Source organism: Lutzomyia longipalpis, chromosome 3 (assembly GCF_024334085.1).
Source record: "Lutzomyia longipalpis isolate SR_M1_2022 chromosome 3, ASM2433408v1".
In the NCBI taxonomy this organism is placed as follows: Eukaryota; Metazoa; Arthropoda; class Insecta; order Diptera; family Psychodidae; genus Lutzomyia; species Lutzomyia longipalpis.
In genome coordinates this window covers 23366217-23384875 of record NC_074709.1, presented here as the reverse complement: position 1 = coordinate 23384875, position 18659 = coordinate 23366217, and the positions used below count along the sequence as shown (strand labels likewise).

The 18659-nt window shown below is 39.1% G+C and overlaps 2 protein-coding genes across 33 annotated transcripts in view; one reads left to right on the top strand and one right to left on the bottom strand.

Moving 5' to 3' along the window:
- LOC129792948 (CUGBP Elav-like family member 4) overlaps positions 1-18659 on the top strand; it is a 538090-nt gene that overhangs the window by 481818 nt on the left and 37613 nt on the right. The window lies entirely within an intron of this gene.
- LOC129792883 (uncharacterized protein K02A2.6-like) lies at positions 12902-17932 on the bottom strand. Its single transcript, XM_055832281.1, has one exon. It carries the CDS (start codon positions 16857-16859, stop codon positions 13182-13184), a length of 3678 nt encoding a protein of 1225 aa, XP_055688256.1. The 5' UTR covers positions 16860-17932; the 3' UTR covers positions 12902-13181.

Below are 18659 nucleotides of genomic sequence, written 5' to 3'. Positions count from 1 at the left end.
CTTCACAATGAATTACGGCTGCAAAAAAACGTTTGCGTTCGGGGAAAAAATGAGAGCACTGCGGTGCTTTTTTCTCACCACCACCCCCACCCCTACCTCCCAGTGCTTTACTACATAAATTAGTGATTAATTGCAAAAATTTACAATAATTTATGTCGACAGTAGTAACACTCACTATACGTGAGCTGTTGAATTATTAAATTGAAATTAACATACCCATATTTCTCTCGTTCATCCCTCATGCTCGCAGAACGACGTGTTTTTTTCCTCCTTTTTCACCATGCGCACCCCCTCCAACCCCCACATAGCACATAATTCATGAGCCCTTCAGTAGAGTGGAAAATTTATTTGCATAAATTTGAATCAATACAAATACAATATCTTCCTTTCCGCGCAACGAGATGTTTTTCGTCTTTTCCGCAGAGCTTCTCCAATGATATGAAAGTGGTTTTTCCTTGCTAAAAGAAGAAAAGAAAACCCCAAAAATAAATTGTTTAGAGAGAATACTTATTGCTTGTGGGTTATTTAATTTGATAAAAATGGTGCTTTTTGGGGGATTTTTTTTCTGTTAAAATTTAAAATTTAATCCATTTGTTGTATTGAATGGGGGCGGTAGAGGACAGAATACATTTTTATGTTTCCATTTTTTTTTTAATTTTTGAATGTAAAAAAAAAAAGATTTTTATAGGTCATGGGGGTAGACAGGGAAGATGTTTAGGTGTCTGAGCAACTCATTAAAATTCATGAAGTTCAGAGAATCCTTTAGAAGTCAAAACAAATTTATTTTTAAGCTCAAAATTAAATTAAAAGAAACAAAAAGGAAATTTTAAAACATTTAAAAGACATTAAATGTTAAAGGATAAATGACAAACATTTAAAAGAAACGTTAAACTTTACAAAGGAAGTCAAACCGCTCTCCTTTTCACACATCTATTCTCCCGCTTATCTCACTCTATGAGCAGGTTACCATTTACTGTGATAGTGAGTCAGGGCGCTACAAATATCCCAAAAATATCCGCAGCAGTCGCTACATGACAGTCTACGCAACTCCCTTCCCTCCCCCCGATAAATTGTTCTCTAAAAGCACGCCAATGGGCCGCCTCACCCATTTTGTTGTGTATATATACCAAGAAAAGCCACCCTCCACCGAACCTGTCGCCATCTCTCTATCGCATTGTATTATGTGGCACAGGTGTGTCTTATGGTTCGATATGTGTGTATAGCACTCAATTTACTTTTATTATTTCGCCTCCGTGCTCTCGTGGACGCTTTTTTCTGCACTACACCATCGTATGTCATGCGGAGGGTTCCTGATGAAAATTCCTCGTGTAGTTCGCGAAAATGGAATTGAATATACAGCCAGCCCAGCCAGCACACCCTTAATCACTAGAATTTTTGCAATAGCACTAAAAATTACAATCGAGCAAAAAGGAACATTTTTTTTGTTCAAAGCTCTGCTAAATAATTTAGAAATTGGAAAAATTGTTGTAAGAAAGTTATCCATTTTCCAGCAGAAACGAAGGAAAGTTAAAAAAGAAAAATATAAAGTTTTATTATTTTCTCAAACTAGGAGCTAAAAGAAAATTAATTTTAGGTTTTTCTCTTTATATTTCCTTTAAAATAAATCCCCTGCAATGTATTGAAGAAAATATATCCAAGAATCTAGCAATATATTTGAGTCGTGATCGTAAAGAAAATAATTGCACATTTCATTGCCATACCGTTAAAAATTCAAATTATCATATATTGCCAGAAATTGCGTGAAATAGAAAATATCGGGCAATAAATGTGATTTCTCATCCATGCGAAGCTAAAGCCCAATATTGCTCGGCGGTAGGGATGAAAATAAAAAAAAAAGAAAGAAATTCTCTGTAAAATTTTAACAAAGTATCAGAAAATTGGATGAAAGTTTGGCAATAAAATATATAAAGGATACCATAAATTGTGTGCCTTAAACACACAAAATTGCTCATTAAAATGCTCCCTGGAATGACTTTAATTATACCAACACACAACCCAACGAGGGATTTTGTGAGGGGTCTGTGTTAGGCGCGTACTGATTAAATGCCCCAAACGGAGGGGAATGGAGGGATTTTGTGATTTTTAGTAATATGGAAAAATTGGGAAAAAGCTATTGGACTGTGAAAAATTGACATTATCCACTGGCCGTAAATTCTTAATGGCACATTTTCCAGTTATATCTCTCTCGCCCAACAGCGACAATTAATAATCGCTTCCCGCGCGCAATCTTGTCTCCCTTTCTATCCTTAGGGGTTTCAACAGGAGACAAAAAGAAAGGACATGGAGCACACAGGAAATTTCTTCATCTTCGGGGGAGTTTCTTTATTGATTTTCATTACTTATTGGGCCTTATTCAGCCACCAAGAAACCCTTGAAATTCGCTTGAAATCTTGAAATTTCAGTACTAAATTCAAAGATTTCAAGGGTTTCTTCGTCACTGAATTAGGCCCATTGTCTATACTTTATATAATCAGAACTCTTCGAGGGTTCTTTTTTTTGTTATTCAATTAACTGAAGAAAAATTACAGTGAAAAAGCAATATTAAGTTAAATTTACTACATACAGATATGACTATGTATAATACATAATTTTCAAGTAAATCTGTGTGGTAATTCTCAGAGCTCTTGAACAAGAGGAATATGATTTCTTCCATAAATTTCCGTTAAAGTCTCTCATGGGCCAGGCAGGGAGATTGTTATTCGACCTCGCTGTGTATATGTAACACAGGCTGTATGTGAGATCCTTCTGTGGACAGTTGTCAGATTGTCAGTTTGTAAAACACGAAGAAAAGGAGGACAGGGGGGAAGAGTACATAGTGGTTGTGGGGGCTTGTTAAGGCCACCTCGTCCACACAGCTATCGTGCGCGACAAATGATCACCCCAATGGCGTTCGGGTGGAGAGATTCATAGTGGAGACTACTGGACAGCAGTGTGTCCATTCCCGGAGAGACTTGGGGGAAGATATATGGAAATGGTTGTGGCATGAATTGCTCTGCACTCTATTTATCTCCCCGGGTTCTGCCCACATTCCACCCACAACTCCGTCACCTCACCATTTGTTGGACACAATCATTAGCAGTGACTTACAGTTTCACGTGAATGCAGAAATGCCCCAGTTGGAAGGAAATCACACGGTGATTGTGATGCAAAGTGAATGGGATGGATTTATTCCACTCCTTTACTGCCACATCCCACTGAAGACACTCTATTTGATGAGCTTTTGCATCCTCAGGCATTTCCCATTGACTATATGAATGTCTTATATGCTGGTCGATTAAATGCATTTGGATTTGAATTAAAATTTAAAATTAAAAAAAAAAAACGTTTTTGAAATATTTTTGTTGTTTGAAAATAATTTTTTTAAATTATTTTTACTTAAAAATGCACAAAATGACGTCACAATTATGTATTTTGTTCCTTTTAGCTGTGTTTCTTTCAGACACAGCTTTTGTGTACCGAGCAAAATCGAAAGTCGTCAGATCGGGCTCAAACTTGGGATGAGCACGAATTAGGGTCCCCACATTTCAAAAAACGTATGCGCCAAAAATTTTTTTTCCGGCCGGCCGTCCGGCCGTCCGGCCGTCCGTCCGTCCGGAGTATAACGCTAAATTGCAAGAGAACGGTAATAGATAGAGACTTACGGTAAACGGCAAAGTTTAAAAGTCGACTGGAAGACGTTCGATTATGATGTCAAATTTTACCCCCCACCCCCCCGTCCGCCATTTTGAATAACCTCAAAATTTTGTTTTCGTTATATCTCAGCCCCTGTAATAGCTAAAAATCTGAAATTTTTATATGTTGTAGGGGCCATCAAGACCTTTCCAACGATACCACATTTTCGAAAATCGGTCAAGCCGTTTAGTCAATATGGCCGCCACAATTTTTCATCGAAAATCGACCATAACTCGAAAACGGCTTGACCGATTTTGATCAACCCGGGGTCAAATGAAAGCTCTCAACAAACCCTACAACTCTCTAGAACATCCAAAGTTTCAAAAATGACCGCTAGGGGGCCAAAAATCAAAAACAAGATTTTCGATGAGTTTTCGATGAATATCTCGAAAACGACGACATAAATTTTTTTCATTTTTTGATATGTTGTAGCTGACCATATTATCTAGCTCCATGCCAAAAATGAAGAAAATCTATGGATCCGTTCTCGAGATATAGCCTTCCAAAGTTGGCATGTCATATCTCGGGTTCTACAAGTCCGATCTTGATCAACTCAAGCGCAAATGAAAGGTTTCGAGAAACCCTACAAATGTCTAGAACATTGCAACTTCGAGAAATGACCGCAAGAGGCGCTAAAATCGAAAACAAAGTTTTCGAAAATTTCGAACTCGAATTTTTCGAAAATGGCGACATAAATTTTTTTCATTTTTCGATATGTTATAGCTGACTTCAAGACCTTTCAAACAAAAAAAAATTATGAAAATCTATGGATCCGTTCTCGAGATATGGCGTTTTAAAGATTTCTTGAGGAATGACTTTTCAACTTTTCCCGACTTTGCGCGTATTTAAATTAATTCGCGTTCTAGTTTGCTCTCACAAAATTGGTACACTGAAAGAAACACAGCTCCCGTAAGCTTGGTCAGCTTACCAGTACATTTTTGTTTTGTATTATATATTTCAACATATGTATGTATGTACTGTACATATATAACTTCACATTAAAATAATCAACATAATTTCACAGCAACAAATTGCATAAGAATTTCATTTTATGTTTCAGCTGATTCTAGCTCTAAATGGTTCTGATGTCATTAATTTATCACTTTCCGATCGTTAATATATAGGAAAAAGAGAGCAAGAGTTAAAAATATACATCCATCCATGACTACGGGAAGCCATTAAGTAAATTGATAGTTGGTAATGTGCGGGCAATAAAAAAGGGCGGGAGATTTTGTGGGTGGTTTTTGTGTTGTAAAGTGAAAATTGCATTTGATCAATTGGACTCGTGTTCATCGTGAATGATTTTAATCACGTGAGAAAGTGTCTGGTTGGAAGGACGTGAGACATGGGAAGAGATGGGGGTGGGAGGGAAACAAACCATGTGAACTATACACACACAGCATAAATTCCACGTCAGTTGATTTATGGGCTGAGGGACAATTTTTCACATTCCGCTTCATTTTTTATCATCCCCGCAGTCTTTTGCCACCCCCGCGCCGTTCGTTGCCATTCACGGATGTTGCATGCAGGGCGATGTAATGGAATAAAAAATTGACTCACGTATGTGTTGACGGGTGAGAGAAAATGTATTACAAGGAATGGCATTTCCTACCAAATGAGACGCTCATATGAACTCATTTGATATGCTTCCGATTGTGAAATGCGAAGCTTCCTGGGGGCTCAATTCACGTGCCAAAAAAAACCAAGAGAATGGCACGCACCTGTATGATGGGGAGTGGAGGACAAGTTGTAAAATTTCACCTTTCCTCCACATTTTTCTTCCATATGCAAAACTTTTTTTTCCCTCAACATATTGAAGACTCATCATTTTCCTCATTTTTTTCTCCCTTTCACCGGCATTCTTTGCCTCACATAGGGAATGAATGAACCCTCGTGCCACAATCAACTTGTTTACTCGAATGCTTCTCTTTTTTATGCGAAAGAGGACGAGAACATGAAGAATGATGTGTTTATTAAGATCTTTTATCTCTGATTATTTCCCTTTTTTATTACATTCCTCTCCCCTTGGTTGGAAAATTCGATATCAATTGGAATTTTCTTCTGTCATCCTCCAAGGCATTTCGTTATAATGAATTGATGGAATGACTTTGACATCTATCTTCAATCTAAAATGATGGATATATGATTGATATACATATACATACGTGGAATGTGAAAAATTCTCATATTCAATTTTTTTCAATCAGTTTTTCCTTGCTGTCTTCTTTAATTTTATTTCAAATATAACATTAATGTAAGGCTGGTATGTTTGATTATATGTCAATGAAGTCTTTTGTCAATGAAGTGACAGAAGTTAATAAATGTCAATTTTGACAGCTTTCACAATAAAAACTATCACCATTATTATTTAAAATTTAATAATTTAAGAAAAAATCATTTTAAGATTAGAATTTATGCTCCTCTAAAAATCATATTAAACCATCCATATAATTAAATTTTCTTTACAAAAAAAGATTATATAGGAAATTACTTTTGAACCATGATAGACAGATAAAATGAAAGGATTTAATTATAATGAAAACAGCAAATTGTGATTGAGTTTCGGGTGATTAATTGTCGGGTTGTGTTTGCAGATTGATTGTGAGGCGTGACACGAAATGAAATTTCTCTGCTATGTATACACTGATACAATTAGCAATTTATGGAATATATATATTACGATAGCTCGGGAGATCAATCTCCTGGGCACACACATGGAGAGAAGTTTCTATTAGGGTTAAGCAATCAAGTTTATTTGTCCCTTAATCTCTAATTAGGGGCCACATTGTTCTGTGACGTGCAATTTGAAGGCTGTTTGAAATTTCGGGCAGGGAGGGTAATTTCGGTGTGATTAGAGGCATTTAATGTGAAATGTCTGATCCCTCAAAAAGCTATATTATGTAGTTTATGTGAGAGCCTCCCTGGGAAATTCATCACACAAACACTCTGCCTAAATGTACACAGGGAAAAATTCCAGTCATTCTCACACAGTGTCTCCTTCGGCCTGAGGAAAGGATGCTTCACTCACAACGTGAAATCCCTCTCTGCCCTCTTTGTGCGGTTCGCCACTTTACATTGTTATTAGCCATAAAATATTCATTCTGCCATGGAAGACACACGGAAAAAATCTCACGCTGCGTGTGGGTGTTACAATTCAACACGGAGATGAGCATGGCGGAATTTGCACACCAAATGGAAGCTCCACAGACGCGAAAGTGCGTTGAATTTTTTTTCACGCACCCACCCAATTTGAATATAACACATTTTCAATGAATATTGTATAAGATGTTACACATAAACACCCACAGAAATACATCTGTCCCGAAGGAATTGACACATATTACGTGATTTTTTTTTCTCATCTGGGATTATCTAAATCTGGCATTGCTAAGACGAAGAAATAAAATAGGGAATGATTAGAAAATTAGTTAATTAAACTTAAGATTTTGTCAGAAGACTTTTTCGTTTAGATTTTCTTAGAAATTGCTAATTTTTTGGCTGTTAAATTACAAATTAATTGATTAAAATTAATTCAGGACTATGTTTCCAATATTTTTGGCTATTTAACGTCCCTAAAAATAATTCTCTGAATAAGTTGGTTAAAGGAGTAATCAGGGATGATGGCATCCCTTTTATTAATAAATAAATAAAATAAATATTGGATAAGTTGCGGTCATTAAAACGTTAAAAGCTCCCCTTATTCAAATTCATTTTTTTAACTATAAATTCAGTTTCTTTTGCAAAAAGCTTCCTTTACAATGTTAGATAAATTATATTTACAAAAAGAATGTTCCAAACTTTTCATTAAGTGTCTTTATCTTTATAAAAATGACATAGGTAAGATAGGTAGGATGTACTTTGAATTTTGAATTATGCATGTAATCCATTTCTAAAGTTTTCAAAGTTTCCAAAGTCAAAGGAAAAGCAATAAACATTGTAAAGTAAATTACTCCTATATAGCCCCAACACAACATTCTCTCCACTATGTTGAAAATCCGTTAGAATCATCCCATATAAGTGCTTTAGATCCCCTTGAGTTTATACTTGGGAAAAGCTCATGGAGCTCCTTGAGCGGTTAAGGAGGTTGTGTGTAGTGTGTGCAGTGCAAAATACCCTCAAGAGTCCATTACACCACGCAGTAAGATAATTAAGGTTTAGGGAAAGATGTACACAGCCTCCCATATATTGGCGTGTGTCCCTTTTTCTGTTCACATCCCCCCCCAGTGTTGTTGGTGCCTCAATGGCACTCCAATTGTAACCTCTTGTGAGTTAATTCGCCCTGGTGGAAGTCGCTGGTGGAAAATTGTGAAACTCATCTTGTGTGATGATTAATCGTGGCGAGATGAGACGCTACATCCGCAGATGATGGTGCACAAACAAATTGAAGCTCCCATTGTTCGTCTCAGCATCTCAGCGGATATCTCACATATGTACATCCTGGATAACTGATATATGTACATGTTACATGAAATGGATATGATAGCATAAAAATTTGTCCCCAATGATTTGACCCCCTATGCTCCCATACCCGCATGCGGGAGTCCTGCAGAGAATATGCGAATGAGTACGATTGAGCTGTTTCGTTTCCTCTTTGGACGCATAAAAGTTATTTTTATTCCATCCAACATTGGAATTTTATTTCCCTTCGCAAACAATGATCACTAGCCTCCATGCCACATTTTCTCTTCAGCACTGTGTGTGTTGGAAATTGTATCATGTTAGAAATTGAAAAGATGCTGATCTCATTCATTTCACTTTATATTTTCCTCCGTCTGGCCGCATTGCTATACAATCCCCATCCCCGCTGACGAAGAAATTTGACAACACATGTCGTCATTCGTAGGGAACTTTGCCATGTGATGATTTCAAATGCCGAAGCATCTCTATAAAGTTGATCCCCTTCTATATGTGCGAAGTACAATTGAACGGACAGTATGCAAAAGGCGACATGATGGTGCTCTCATACAGTGATGATGGATGAATGGAGAAATACGTCAATATAGTTGACAATTTTTCTTCATCAGTTCCATTCTTTGGCATTTTGTCTTTGAAGTAAAATTCCGTACAAAACAGAAATATCCTTCACTAAAAGTGTCTTCAATCAATCATATTTTGCTCCTCAAGAAAACCTTAAATTGTCTTCCATTGTTTAACAAATAAATTGTTTTTAGAACCTTAAATAATAGTAGGAACCTACCACTAAACGAGACCTTTTAAACTTTTAACTTTTAACGTACAACAACTGGGAATCACCCCAAGCTCTTCATTCACATCACCTTTTTAAATAAAATCAATTGAATAAAAAGCGCGAGGAGTGCAAAAGTGAAAATCAAATGGCAAATTGAGAAATGTGAAAAAAGAAGTGTCCTAAAAGCCAACCAATAAAGTCTCGAGGAAATGAAATAGAATCGAAAGGGAGGAAAAAAACACAAAAAGAACTTAAACATTCGAGTAATACATTTCACGCTCAAGTCTAATGTAATTGAATTGAATCGATCTCAAAGACGGTGCTTTTACTTTACAACGGAAACTCCACATCCCACCATTTATTCACTTTTTTTTCTCCCATTCTTTACCCCCAAAATGTGCTTCATCTCATTTGAAAAGCGATTTACCGTGGCGAGATTCACTGCCTGAAGAGAGCTTTCATAGTGATTTCAATTCACTTCGAGGGAGTCCAACTTTAACTATATATAAATTGTATGTAGGTATTATTCTATATAGCGTCCTTTTAGAGGATGCAAAGGGTTGTTAAGTATCCTTTTAAATGGATTAAAAATCGAAAGAATCACAGCTAAAAGGACACAGTTTATAGATACAGCAAGTGGTCAATATTCTGTCTAGTTTGATTTTAGAATTTATTTTTTTTACATTTTGAAAACTGAAAATTGTTCTATGCTCTTCCAAAACTTATAGAGCTTTAGAGCTTTAGAGAATTTTCAGACACTCCAACTCTCTTTCTTCGATTAAATAATATCTTTTAGTACAGAACACGATAAAATAATTAATTTCCTTAATTTTATTTTAAGAAAACTTCACAAAAAATAATAAAATAGCCACTTTCAAACCTTTGGCCTTCTTCTACAGAAGTTACCAGCCCTTTGCATTGAATTTTTTGAACTCTTTTGCGGCAACACGATACGGCATAAATCCCCTATTTTCCACCCCCATCTGGTGTGCTTCACATGAAATTGCTGAAATATTTTATTCATTGAATTATGTGGTGCAACTTGGCGCAACGCTCTATCCGGCTGCCTTGTCTTCGCCCCACCTTACGAGATTCAACAGTCTCTTCGCCCCATCAAGCGCCCCACATCCTTCGTAAACTACTGCACTGTGCAACTCGTAGTCCCGGTAGGCCCCCATTTCCCACTCCCAAGAGACTCATTGGGGCTTTTTGTGCACGGCATGCAACAGGCCGTTTAACCCTTGGCAAACCGTTCGGCAAGTACCAGAGCAGCCGGGAAAAAGAGCATGGAATGGAGCCAAAAGTTCCAAAATAGATACATTTATGGCTATAGAACTGGGCAATACTACACAGAGTGTATGGGCATGGGAATTTTTCGGCGACTGCACTCGTGCAGAAAAGCCACGCGACAAGCTGCCAAAAGCTTGCAGTAGAGTGCTAAATATATACTTTATGCATGAGGCCTTTTTTCAAGGGAGTTTTGGGAGTCCCACAAGTGGTTCATGCCGTGCTAAATTGACGTGGGAAGAATGTGGCAGGATGCTTCTTGCATGATAAATAGGTGCAAGGCTGTATCCTGGAGAGAAAGAGGTGAATTTCCGGAATAGCAGAAATGCCATCAACAAAAGCTCACGAATGCATTCACGCCACGTCTTAACACGGAAATCCGTTGAAGAGCCTTCTCTTTGTTCCTCAAGGTTATATTCAGAGTTAAACATCATATGGTGTCAAGACAAAAGCTTAATGAATGCTACTAAAATTTAATTTAAGTCACAAACGTGAATATTACACTTAAAAAGCTCCCTTAAAAGGGAACAAAGATTTTCTTAAGTAATTGAAGGCTACATAAATTATTCTTTTCTTTTAAATTAAGGAAAACTATTTTTCAAGGTCAGTGTTCAATCATTCTCTATATTCTCCATAAATACATATTATTCTGTGTGGAAAAACCTCATTGAAAGCTCTTTTTGATGAAATTCAAAAATCAATGAAAACGTGCCGATGTTCTGGGGCAGAAGCTTAATATAAAATCTTCACCCACATTGGGTTTCCCAGGACATTGGAGAGAAAAAAAAAAGAATTCTCTAAGAATTCTCTTCTCTATGCTAACATAGAATCAACAGACTCCCAAATTGGGAAGAAATTTCATGAGGATTCCCTGCAAACAAGAATCCCACAGAAGGGTGCAAAATAACATATTGACATTATTTTGCAAACATTCACAGCACTGCTTTCATGCAAACTCGCGCAATACTCCCCCCCCCCATACTCTGAGAGATTTTTCTTTTTATCTGAAGCATGTTTTATGTGCGGGTGGAGGGAATAAAATGAAAAATTTACAATATACCGCCCCCGATGCTAATGTGTGAATTTTCCATCAATTTTTTACAACCATTCCCAGTACTGAAAATGCCTCGTTATTGCTGCTTTTCTTTTGAAGGCAAAAAAAAATTCTTGGGGTGTTGGTGTTTTCGCCAGGCGTGCCGCAAAAAAAACGCAGAGGGTGCGAAGTGAATGGAAAAGCATCCAAAGTACAAGTGTTTGAGAGAAAATTGGCGTTTATTTTTTTTTTGTATCAGTGTCTCTACAAAAACGAGAATAAATTTCTCTCCGCCGCATTGTACAAACTCTCGGAAAATACATACAAATTTTCCCACACGACAAAGTGGTGGGAAAGTGCATGTAGTGTATGGTGCCAAGGAGAATTTTCATCTGCAATTCAACCCCCGCCCAATAGCGTGCCTTCATATTTACAATTTCAAACAAAACCCCCGCCCGTGCCTGTTTGAAAGTTTGCCAGTTTGTTAGCCTGTTGCATACCTTTTAACTCCGATAATCGCATCACATACCCCCGCCGGAGCCGTTTGCATGTGCTCCATACAAATAAATATTCATTTGGACAAATTAAACTGCACTCCGAAATAGGAAACTTTCAAAATGGTATTTTCGTTGTACGAAATATGCCACACTGATGAGATTTAGAACCACCACCCTCCCCCCATCCTAGCCCACCCCCGCAACATATTCCAGCACATAGTCAGATTCTATTTTAATTCGTCAGCCAAATGAGATAAATATTCGAAATGTGGCAGTGAATGCATTTTATGCTTTGTCTCCCATTTCCCGGGGAAAACATTTCTAGTTATTTGCTCATTAATACCTACATTTTGGAATTGATTTAATACTAGATAGAGTTATCGCTTCAATCAGGCATTAAAATTAAATTTATGAATCAAAGTGAACTGACTGAATATTTATTTAGGAAATGTATGTACATAATAATACATAAATAATAAATCTAAAATTAAAAAAAAAAAAGAATAAGATTTTCCGTTTTTCACTGACATCAGCTGGAAAAGGAGAAGCGGAGATTTCTCTAAAAGTGTTTTTCAGTGTTGGAAACATAGAGGGTACATAAAGTTCCAGTACTTTAGGTTTCTTTTATAAATGAAATTATTTTATTTTTAGGTTAACCTCTAGGCCGCCAAGCGGGGTCGTTGAACGACCCCAGCCCTATATTTCGTGCTATAACTTAATAAATATAAAAGATACCATTCCCATCTTTTGGAAATAAGTTCTTTGGTTATCTGAGGAGGTTGTGTAAAAATTTCAGCTCAATCCGTCCACCACAAGAAAAGTTATTAAGGAAAATGTAGAAGAAGGGAATTCAAAAATTGGTGTAACGGCCATGCTGCGGAAAATTTCTTAGAATGAAGTTAGTCACATCATAAATCATATGGTTGAAGGGGGTTGAAGGGTTGTGTTTACTTTCTCACTTTACCATCTCAGTGTCAGAATTATCGCGAATAAGTAACATAAACAACATAAAACATAATTAGAAGCATATAAATGTGCAAAACAATAAAGAATATTCGAGAAATATTGCCATTTATCACGGTGCGGGAAGTGAGGGGAATGTGGGGAAGTAGTGAAAAAAAATAGCAGTTGCGGTCAACTTCGTGGCAAATTTCTCACGAAGAAAGTGTGAAAAATGAGTGAAAAATGTTTTTCCCTTGTTGTGGCTCACCTGATAGAATGAGGGTGAAAAGATTAAATAAAGGCTATCCCAGCCTCTTCGCGAGCCACACGGATAAGATGAATGATAATGGGACCACTTTGATACAGGATAATTCAGATTTTTATTGTAATTCAATGAGATCTAACATGAGGTGAAAAACAAGGTATGCAAAAGTATAAGGTTATGTGTACCGAATGACAGTTGGAAAGATACACTGTTAAAAATCAAATGGTATTGTTGGGCGGGAAAGTGTCGTCCCAACACTGCTCCCTTTTTTTTTTTTTATTGGAAGCGCCTAGTTGGCCTGGTTGGTCTGGGGCGAAGCTGCGGCGGCGTGCTCCTGGTAGGCTGTCGCCAATTTCTTCGAATCTCCACTGGTCTTGTAGCATCCAAATCAACATCCATGGCGTCATCGTCAGCTGATGGTGATGGAGAGTCCTCATGCAAAAGGTCGAAGGGGATAACACAATCTTGCGTTGATGAGTCCGCATAGCGCTTCTTCATTTGGTTCACGTGAGAGCGGATTAGTCTTGATCGTCCGTTTCTCAGCTCCACGAGAACATTGTAGTTCACTGCCCCAATCTTCTCAAGCACTTCGCCAGGTACCCAAAATGAATGATTGACGGTGTAGTACTTGGCATACACCTTATCGTGAGGCTTGAAAACTCTGGGCAGCTCGGTTTCTTGTACATGCTGCTCCCCCTTTTGAGGAATCAAAAGTGAGAGACTTGTGCGCATTGGCCTTCCGATGAAGTTTTCTGCTGGGGACAGCCCATTTGGAGAATTTGGATTCGGTGTTGACCGATAATACTGAAGGAATCTGCAGAGGTTGGTTGAGAGCGTTCCTTCATTCTCCATTTTGCGCAGAGATCGCTTGAGCGTGTCCACAAATCGTTCCACTTGCCCATTTGACTGGGGGTGGTACGGACTGCAGCGTTCATGTCGAATGCCCCTCGATTGGCAGAATTGTTTGAAAAGTCCAGAAGTAAATTGAGTGCCATTGTCACTGACAATCAATTCTGGATTCCCAAATCGAGAGAAAATGTCCGAGAGAACGTTGATTGTGGCCTCAGCTGTGGTTGACTTCATTCGGATTATTTCAGGCCATTTTGAGAACGAATCAATGATCAGAAGAAAATTCTCATCCTTCCATTGAGCAAAGTCGATGTGGATCCTTTGCCATGGTTTGCTGGATTTTGGCCATGGGCTGATGGGGGATTTGGTGGGCGCCTTGGATGCCAGAGCACAATCCTCACACTCACGAACGACGTTACGGATCTGACCGTCAATGCCAGGCCAGAACACAAAACTACGAGCTAGTGCGAGCATTCTCTGCTGACCAGGATGTGCTTCGTGAAGTGAGTGAAGTACCTTTTTCCTGAAGATGTGGGGAACCACCAATCGCTCCCTGTAGACCAAACAATCTTTGATGACTGTGAGAGACTCTCTGTACTGATAGAACGATTGCACTTCTGGGTTCTGGATATGAGACTTTGATGCTGGCCATCCATTGATCACAAAGTTCTTGACTGCTTGGAGGGTAGAACATTTGAGGGTGGCTGCAGCTACCTTCTGGTATGTCAGAGGCAACCTATTGAATCCATCATCCAGTGTGTAAGCAACATCGTCTTCGATCTCGAGGCACGCGATGACGTAATCTTCATCTGGTCGTGGATGATTGCTGATGAGCCGTGAAAGAACATCGGCATGTCCAAATGAAGTTGTATTGAAGTATTTGATGTCAAAATTGTAGGACAACAAAATTAGTGCCCATCGCTGAAGCCTATTGGCCGAATGCACTGGGATTCCCTTTTTTGATCCGAAAATGGTCAGGAGAGCTTTGTGATCTGTGTAGAGGGTGAATTTTCGGCCAAACACGTAGCGGTGAAACTTCTTTACGCCGAAAACCAAGGCCAGACCCTCTTTCTCTGTTTGAGAGTACCCTTGTTCGGCACTCGTGAGTGTACGAGAGACGTGCTGAATCACTTTCTCTGAACCATCAGGGAATGTATGATAGATGCAAGCTCCAATCCCATTGTTTGAGGCATCTGCAGCGATTGAAATTGGGAGGTTGGGGTCGTAGTGAGTGAGTAGAAGATTTGATGACAAAATCTCTTTGAATTTGAGGAAATTTGCCTGACACTCTGCTCCCCATTCCCATGGTGTGTTATCACGCAGAAGATTGTCAAAGGGTGCTCGGAGACTGCTCATTGATTTGACGAATTTGCAGTAGTAATTGATAGCCCCGAGAAAAGATCGCAATTCAGATTGATTTTGAGGTGCAGGCATCTCTCTGATTGCTGCGATTTTCTCTGGATCAGGTCGAACACCTTGTGAGTCAAGAATGTGGCCCAAGTACTTGACTTGTGAATGAAAGAAGTTGCACTTTTCCAGCTTGATGTGAAAGCCATACTCCTGGATGCGCTGGAGAACTTTCTTGACTGTGTTGATGTGTGAGGTGATGTCCGAACCCGCAACACAAATGTCGTCGAAGTAGACTGCAACATTGTCGATGCCCGCAAGCATGCGTTCGACAATGCTTTGAAAAATTCCTGGTGCGACTGAAACTCCAGGGGCGAGGCGTGTGAAATTGAATAGGCCTCTATGGGTGTGGATGGTCAAGAGTTTCTGCGCGTCCTCATCTACGGGGATCTGCAAGTACGCGTCAGACAGATCAATGTTGCTGAAGATCTTTCCGGATGCGAGCTTCTGGAAAATGTCATCAGGCGTAGGGATTGGATACATGTTTGAGACCAGAAGATCATTCAATCCCGTGGAATAATCGCCGCAGATTCTCACGGAGCCATTGGCTTTTCTTGCCACCACAATTGGCACTGCCCACTCAGATGATGTCACTGGCACAATGATGCCTGCCTGCTGAAGACGATCCAATTCCTGTTCCACTTGATCCAAGACATGATAGGGAACTGGACGTTTTGGTCTGAAGATTGGCTTTGCACCCTCAACGAGCTGAAATGATGCTGAAGCTTTTGTGCAAAGTCCCAAACCTGTGTCGAAGACTGATTGAAATTCATCCTTGAATTGCTGGATAATTTTGTCTTTGTTGAGCTTGAGTGGAGTAGCATCAACGTAACGACAAAATGCATCAGCAGGTTGCGACCACAAATTGAACAGCTGGATCCATTCAATCCCAAAAAGATCACAATTGGCTGAAGTGACGACACATCTTCCATTCTGAGTAGCACCATTGAGAACAATGTCACAGAAAAATTCGCCGAGAATTTTCATGCGATTGAGCTGAGCATCTTTCACTTTGAGCTGAGATGGTGAAAGAGCAGGAGATCCAATGCGTTTCCACAATTTGCTTGAAATGATCGTCAAATCGCTGGCAGAATCATACTGGAGAGAGACGGCATGATTGTTGATTTTGACATCCACAAAACGACGTGTCTCACTTGAGGTGCAATTGACAATGTGTACAACATTGGATTTTGTAGAAGACTGAGGGGCCTTCTTGGCCTTTCCCGCACTGCTACAGTACCCATCCTTGTGACCGACAGTACCGCAGGATTTGCACTTGTGCTGCTTGAATGTGCAATCACGAGAAAAATGCATGCTTCCGCAAAGCCAGCAAGGTGTACGTGGTTTATCCTTGGGGGCGTCTTTGGGAGGTGCTTGACCAGAAGGGGGTTTGTTTGACTGTTTGGGTTTGGGTTTGGGGGTCTTCTTCACGGCCTTGACCTCTTTGGTGGGTTGAGATTTCTCCGATGATTCGACCAGCTGAGAGTCCTTTTTGAGATTGCTGAGACGCTTAGCTTCTTCGAGGAGAAAACCCAGTGTAATTCCGTCAGTCTTGGTCTCGAGGAGATGGAGCAATCGCGTCCGAATCTCCGAGAAGCGTGAATTTTTGAGTCCCAAAACGAAAATCAGAGATTTGAAAGTGTCAAGTGTGAGAGTATTGAATTGAAAATCCTCACACATCTGATTCACGCGACCCATGTAGTCAATGAAGTCCTCAGACTCTAGGATTTCCACTTGGAGGCATTTCCACCTCTTCGTGAAGATTGACGTTGGCGCAGCAAAAATGTCTTTGAGAATTTTCACCGTGTCTGCGAAATTAATGTCTCGTGTGCATTTTGGCAAGATGAATTTGGAGTACCGCGAAAATGATGTGGCATCCAATTTGCGGAGGAGGAGCCGAACTTTCGCGGCATCGTCAAGAGCGGCGCCATCAACGTTGATGATGTCTTCATGGCGTCGAAACCAATCCTCGAAAGTGACTCCGTGCTCGGGATCGAAGGTAAACACAGTGCACGTGGATGCCAGTGTGTCCACGAGACTTTCGCGTCCACCGAGTTGATTTTGTCCCTGAAGAAGAGCAATTTGCTATTGTTGATATGCAAGCTGCTTTTGGGAGCTCTCGAGCACCTTCAAAATTGCCTGTAGCTCCGCCATAATTCAAAGCAAAAAAAAAATTTTGCGTTCCGGGAACTTGAATTGGCTGATGTCCGGAAAGGCGTTTTGCTTGATACGGAGCTATTCACACGTTGGCGTGGTCCGGTGGATATGCACGAGATGAATGTTCCACCACGCTCGTCGCCAGTTGTTGTGGCTCACCTGATAGAATGAGGGTGAAAAGATTAAATAAAGGCTATCCCAGCCTCTTCGCGAGCCACACGGATAAGATGAATGATAATGGGACCACTTTGATACAGGATAATTCAGATTTTTATTGTAATTCAATGAGATCTAACATGAGGTGAAAAACAAGGTATGCAAAAGTATAAGGTTATGTGTACCGAATGACAGTTGGAAAGATACACTGTTAAAAATCAAATGGTATTGTTGGGCGGGAAAGTGTCGTCCCAACATCCCTAATATCTTCTTCTGCGTGTTTCCGGGTGGCGAATTTGTGATGCAAGGGGCAAGAGGACTATATAAGGAGTCTAAAGGTAGTGACCCGACAGTTCCCGGTTTTATAGTTTATGAGAAAATCGACTTCCTTCTTGGGGTCGTTCAACGACCCCACCTTGGCGCTCTAAGGAAGCTCCAAGGTCTTGGCGGCCAGCAGGTTAAAAATAATATGAATAAAATTTAAACCAGGACATTCAAACGATACTAAAAAATTATTACACGTTAGAAAAAAATGTCAATTTAAAATCTAAAGAATAAATAATTTCTTTCCGGGTTTTTCGTCGGCCGACGAAAAACCCGGAAATAAATTATTTATATAAACGTCGGAAAAACCACATTGATTGTCTAAAGAATAAACGTTAAAAAATAAATTTCAATTGTTTAAAAAGAAACGTTAAACATTAACAAAGAAACGTCTAAATTACTAAACAGAAATGTCAAACGTTAGATAGGAAACTTCAAACGCAAGAATTGTAGAACAAAACTACCAACAACTACAAATTCTTACAATTGTCGTTAATTTGAATTAATCTCTCTCGTTTTCTCAACAAATCATTAATAGTGCCTAATGTTTTTTGTCTCTTTAAATGCATGAAACATTTGCGTCAATGTTTCACCTGTGAATTTTATATTGACCAATACAGAGCCATATTACAACAAATCTAAAGGCATATTCCTATCTACATAGCAGTAGCTAAAATTCTTAGTATAGAATTTGAAACATTTTCGCTACAGAAAATCAACCTGATTCGAGGAAAACTCCTTTTGATTAGGTCTACATTCCAAATTCTCATTCCAATTGAAATTTAATTTAATGCAACTTACCCAAAATGAATGCTAGGAATTCGCTTCAACGGGAGAAATGGGAAACCCAATGGTTTGAAA

What these genes read in the sequence shown, in the direction of transcription:
- LOC129792883 (XM_055832281.1), bottom strand. Translation starts at nt 16,859, where the DNA reads ATGGGTCGCGTGAATCAGATGTGTGAGGATTTTCAATTCAATACTCTC.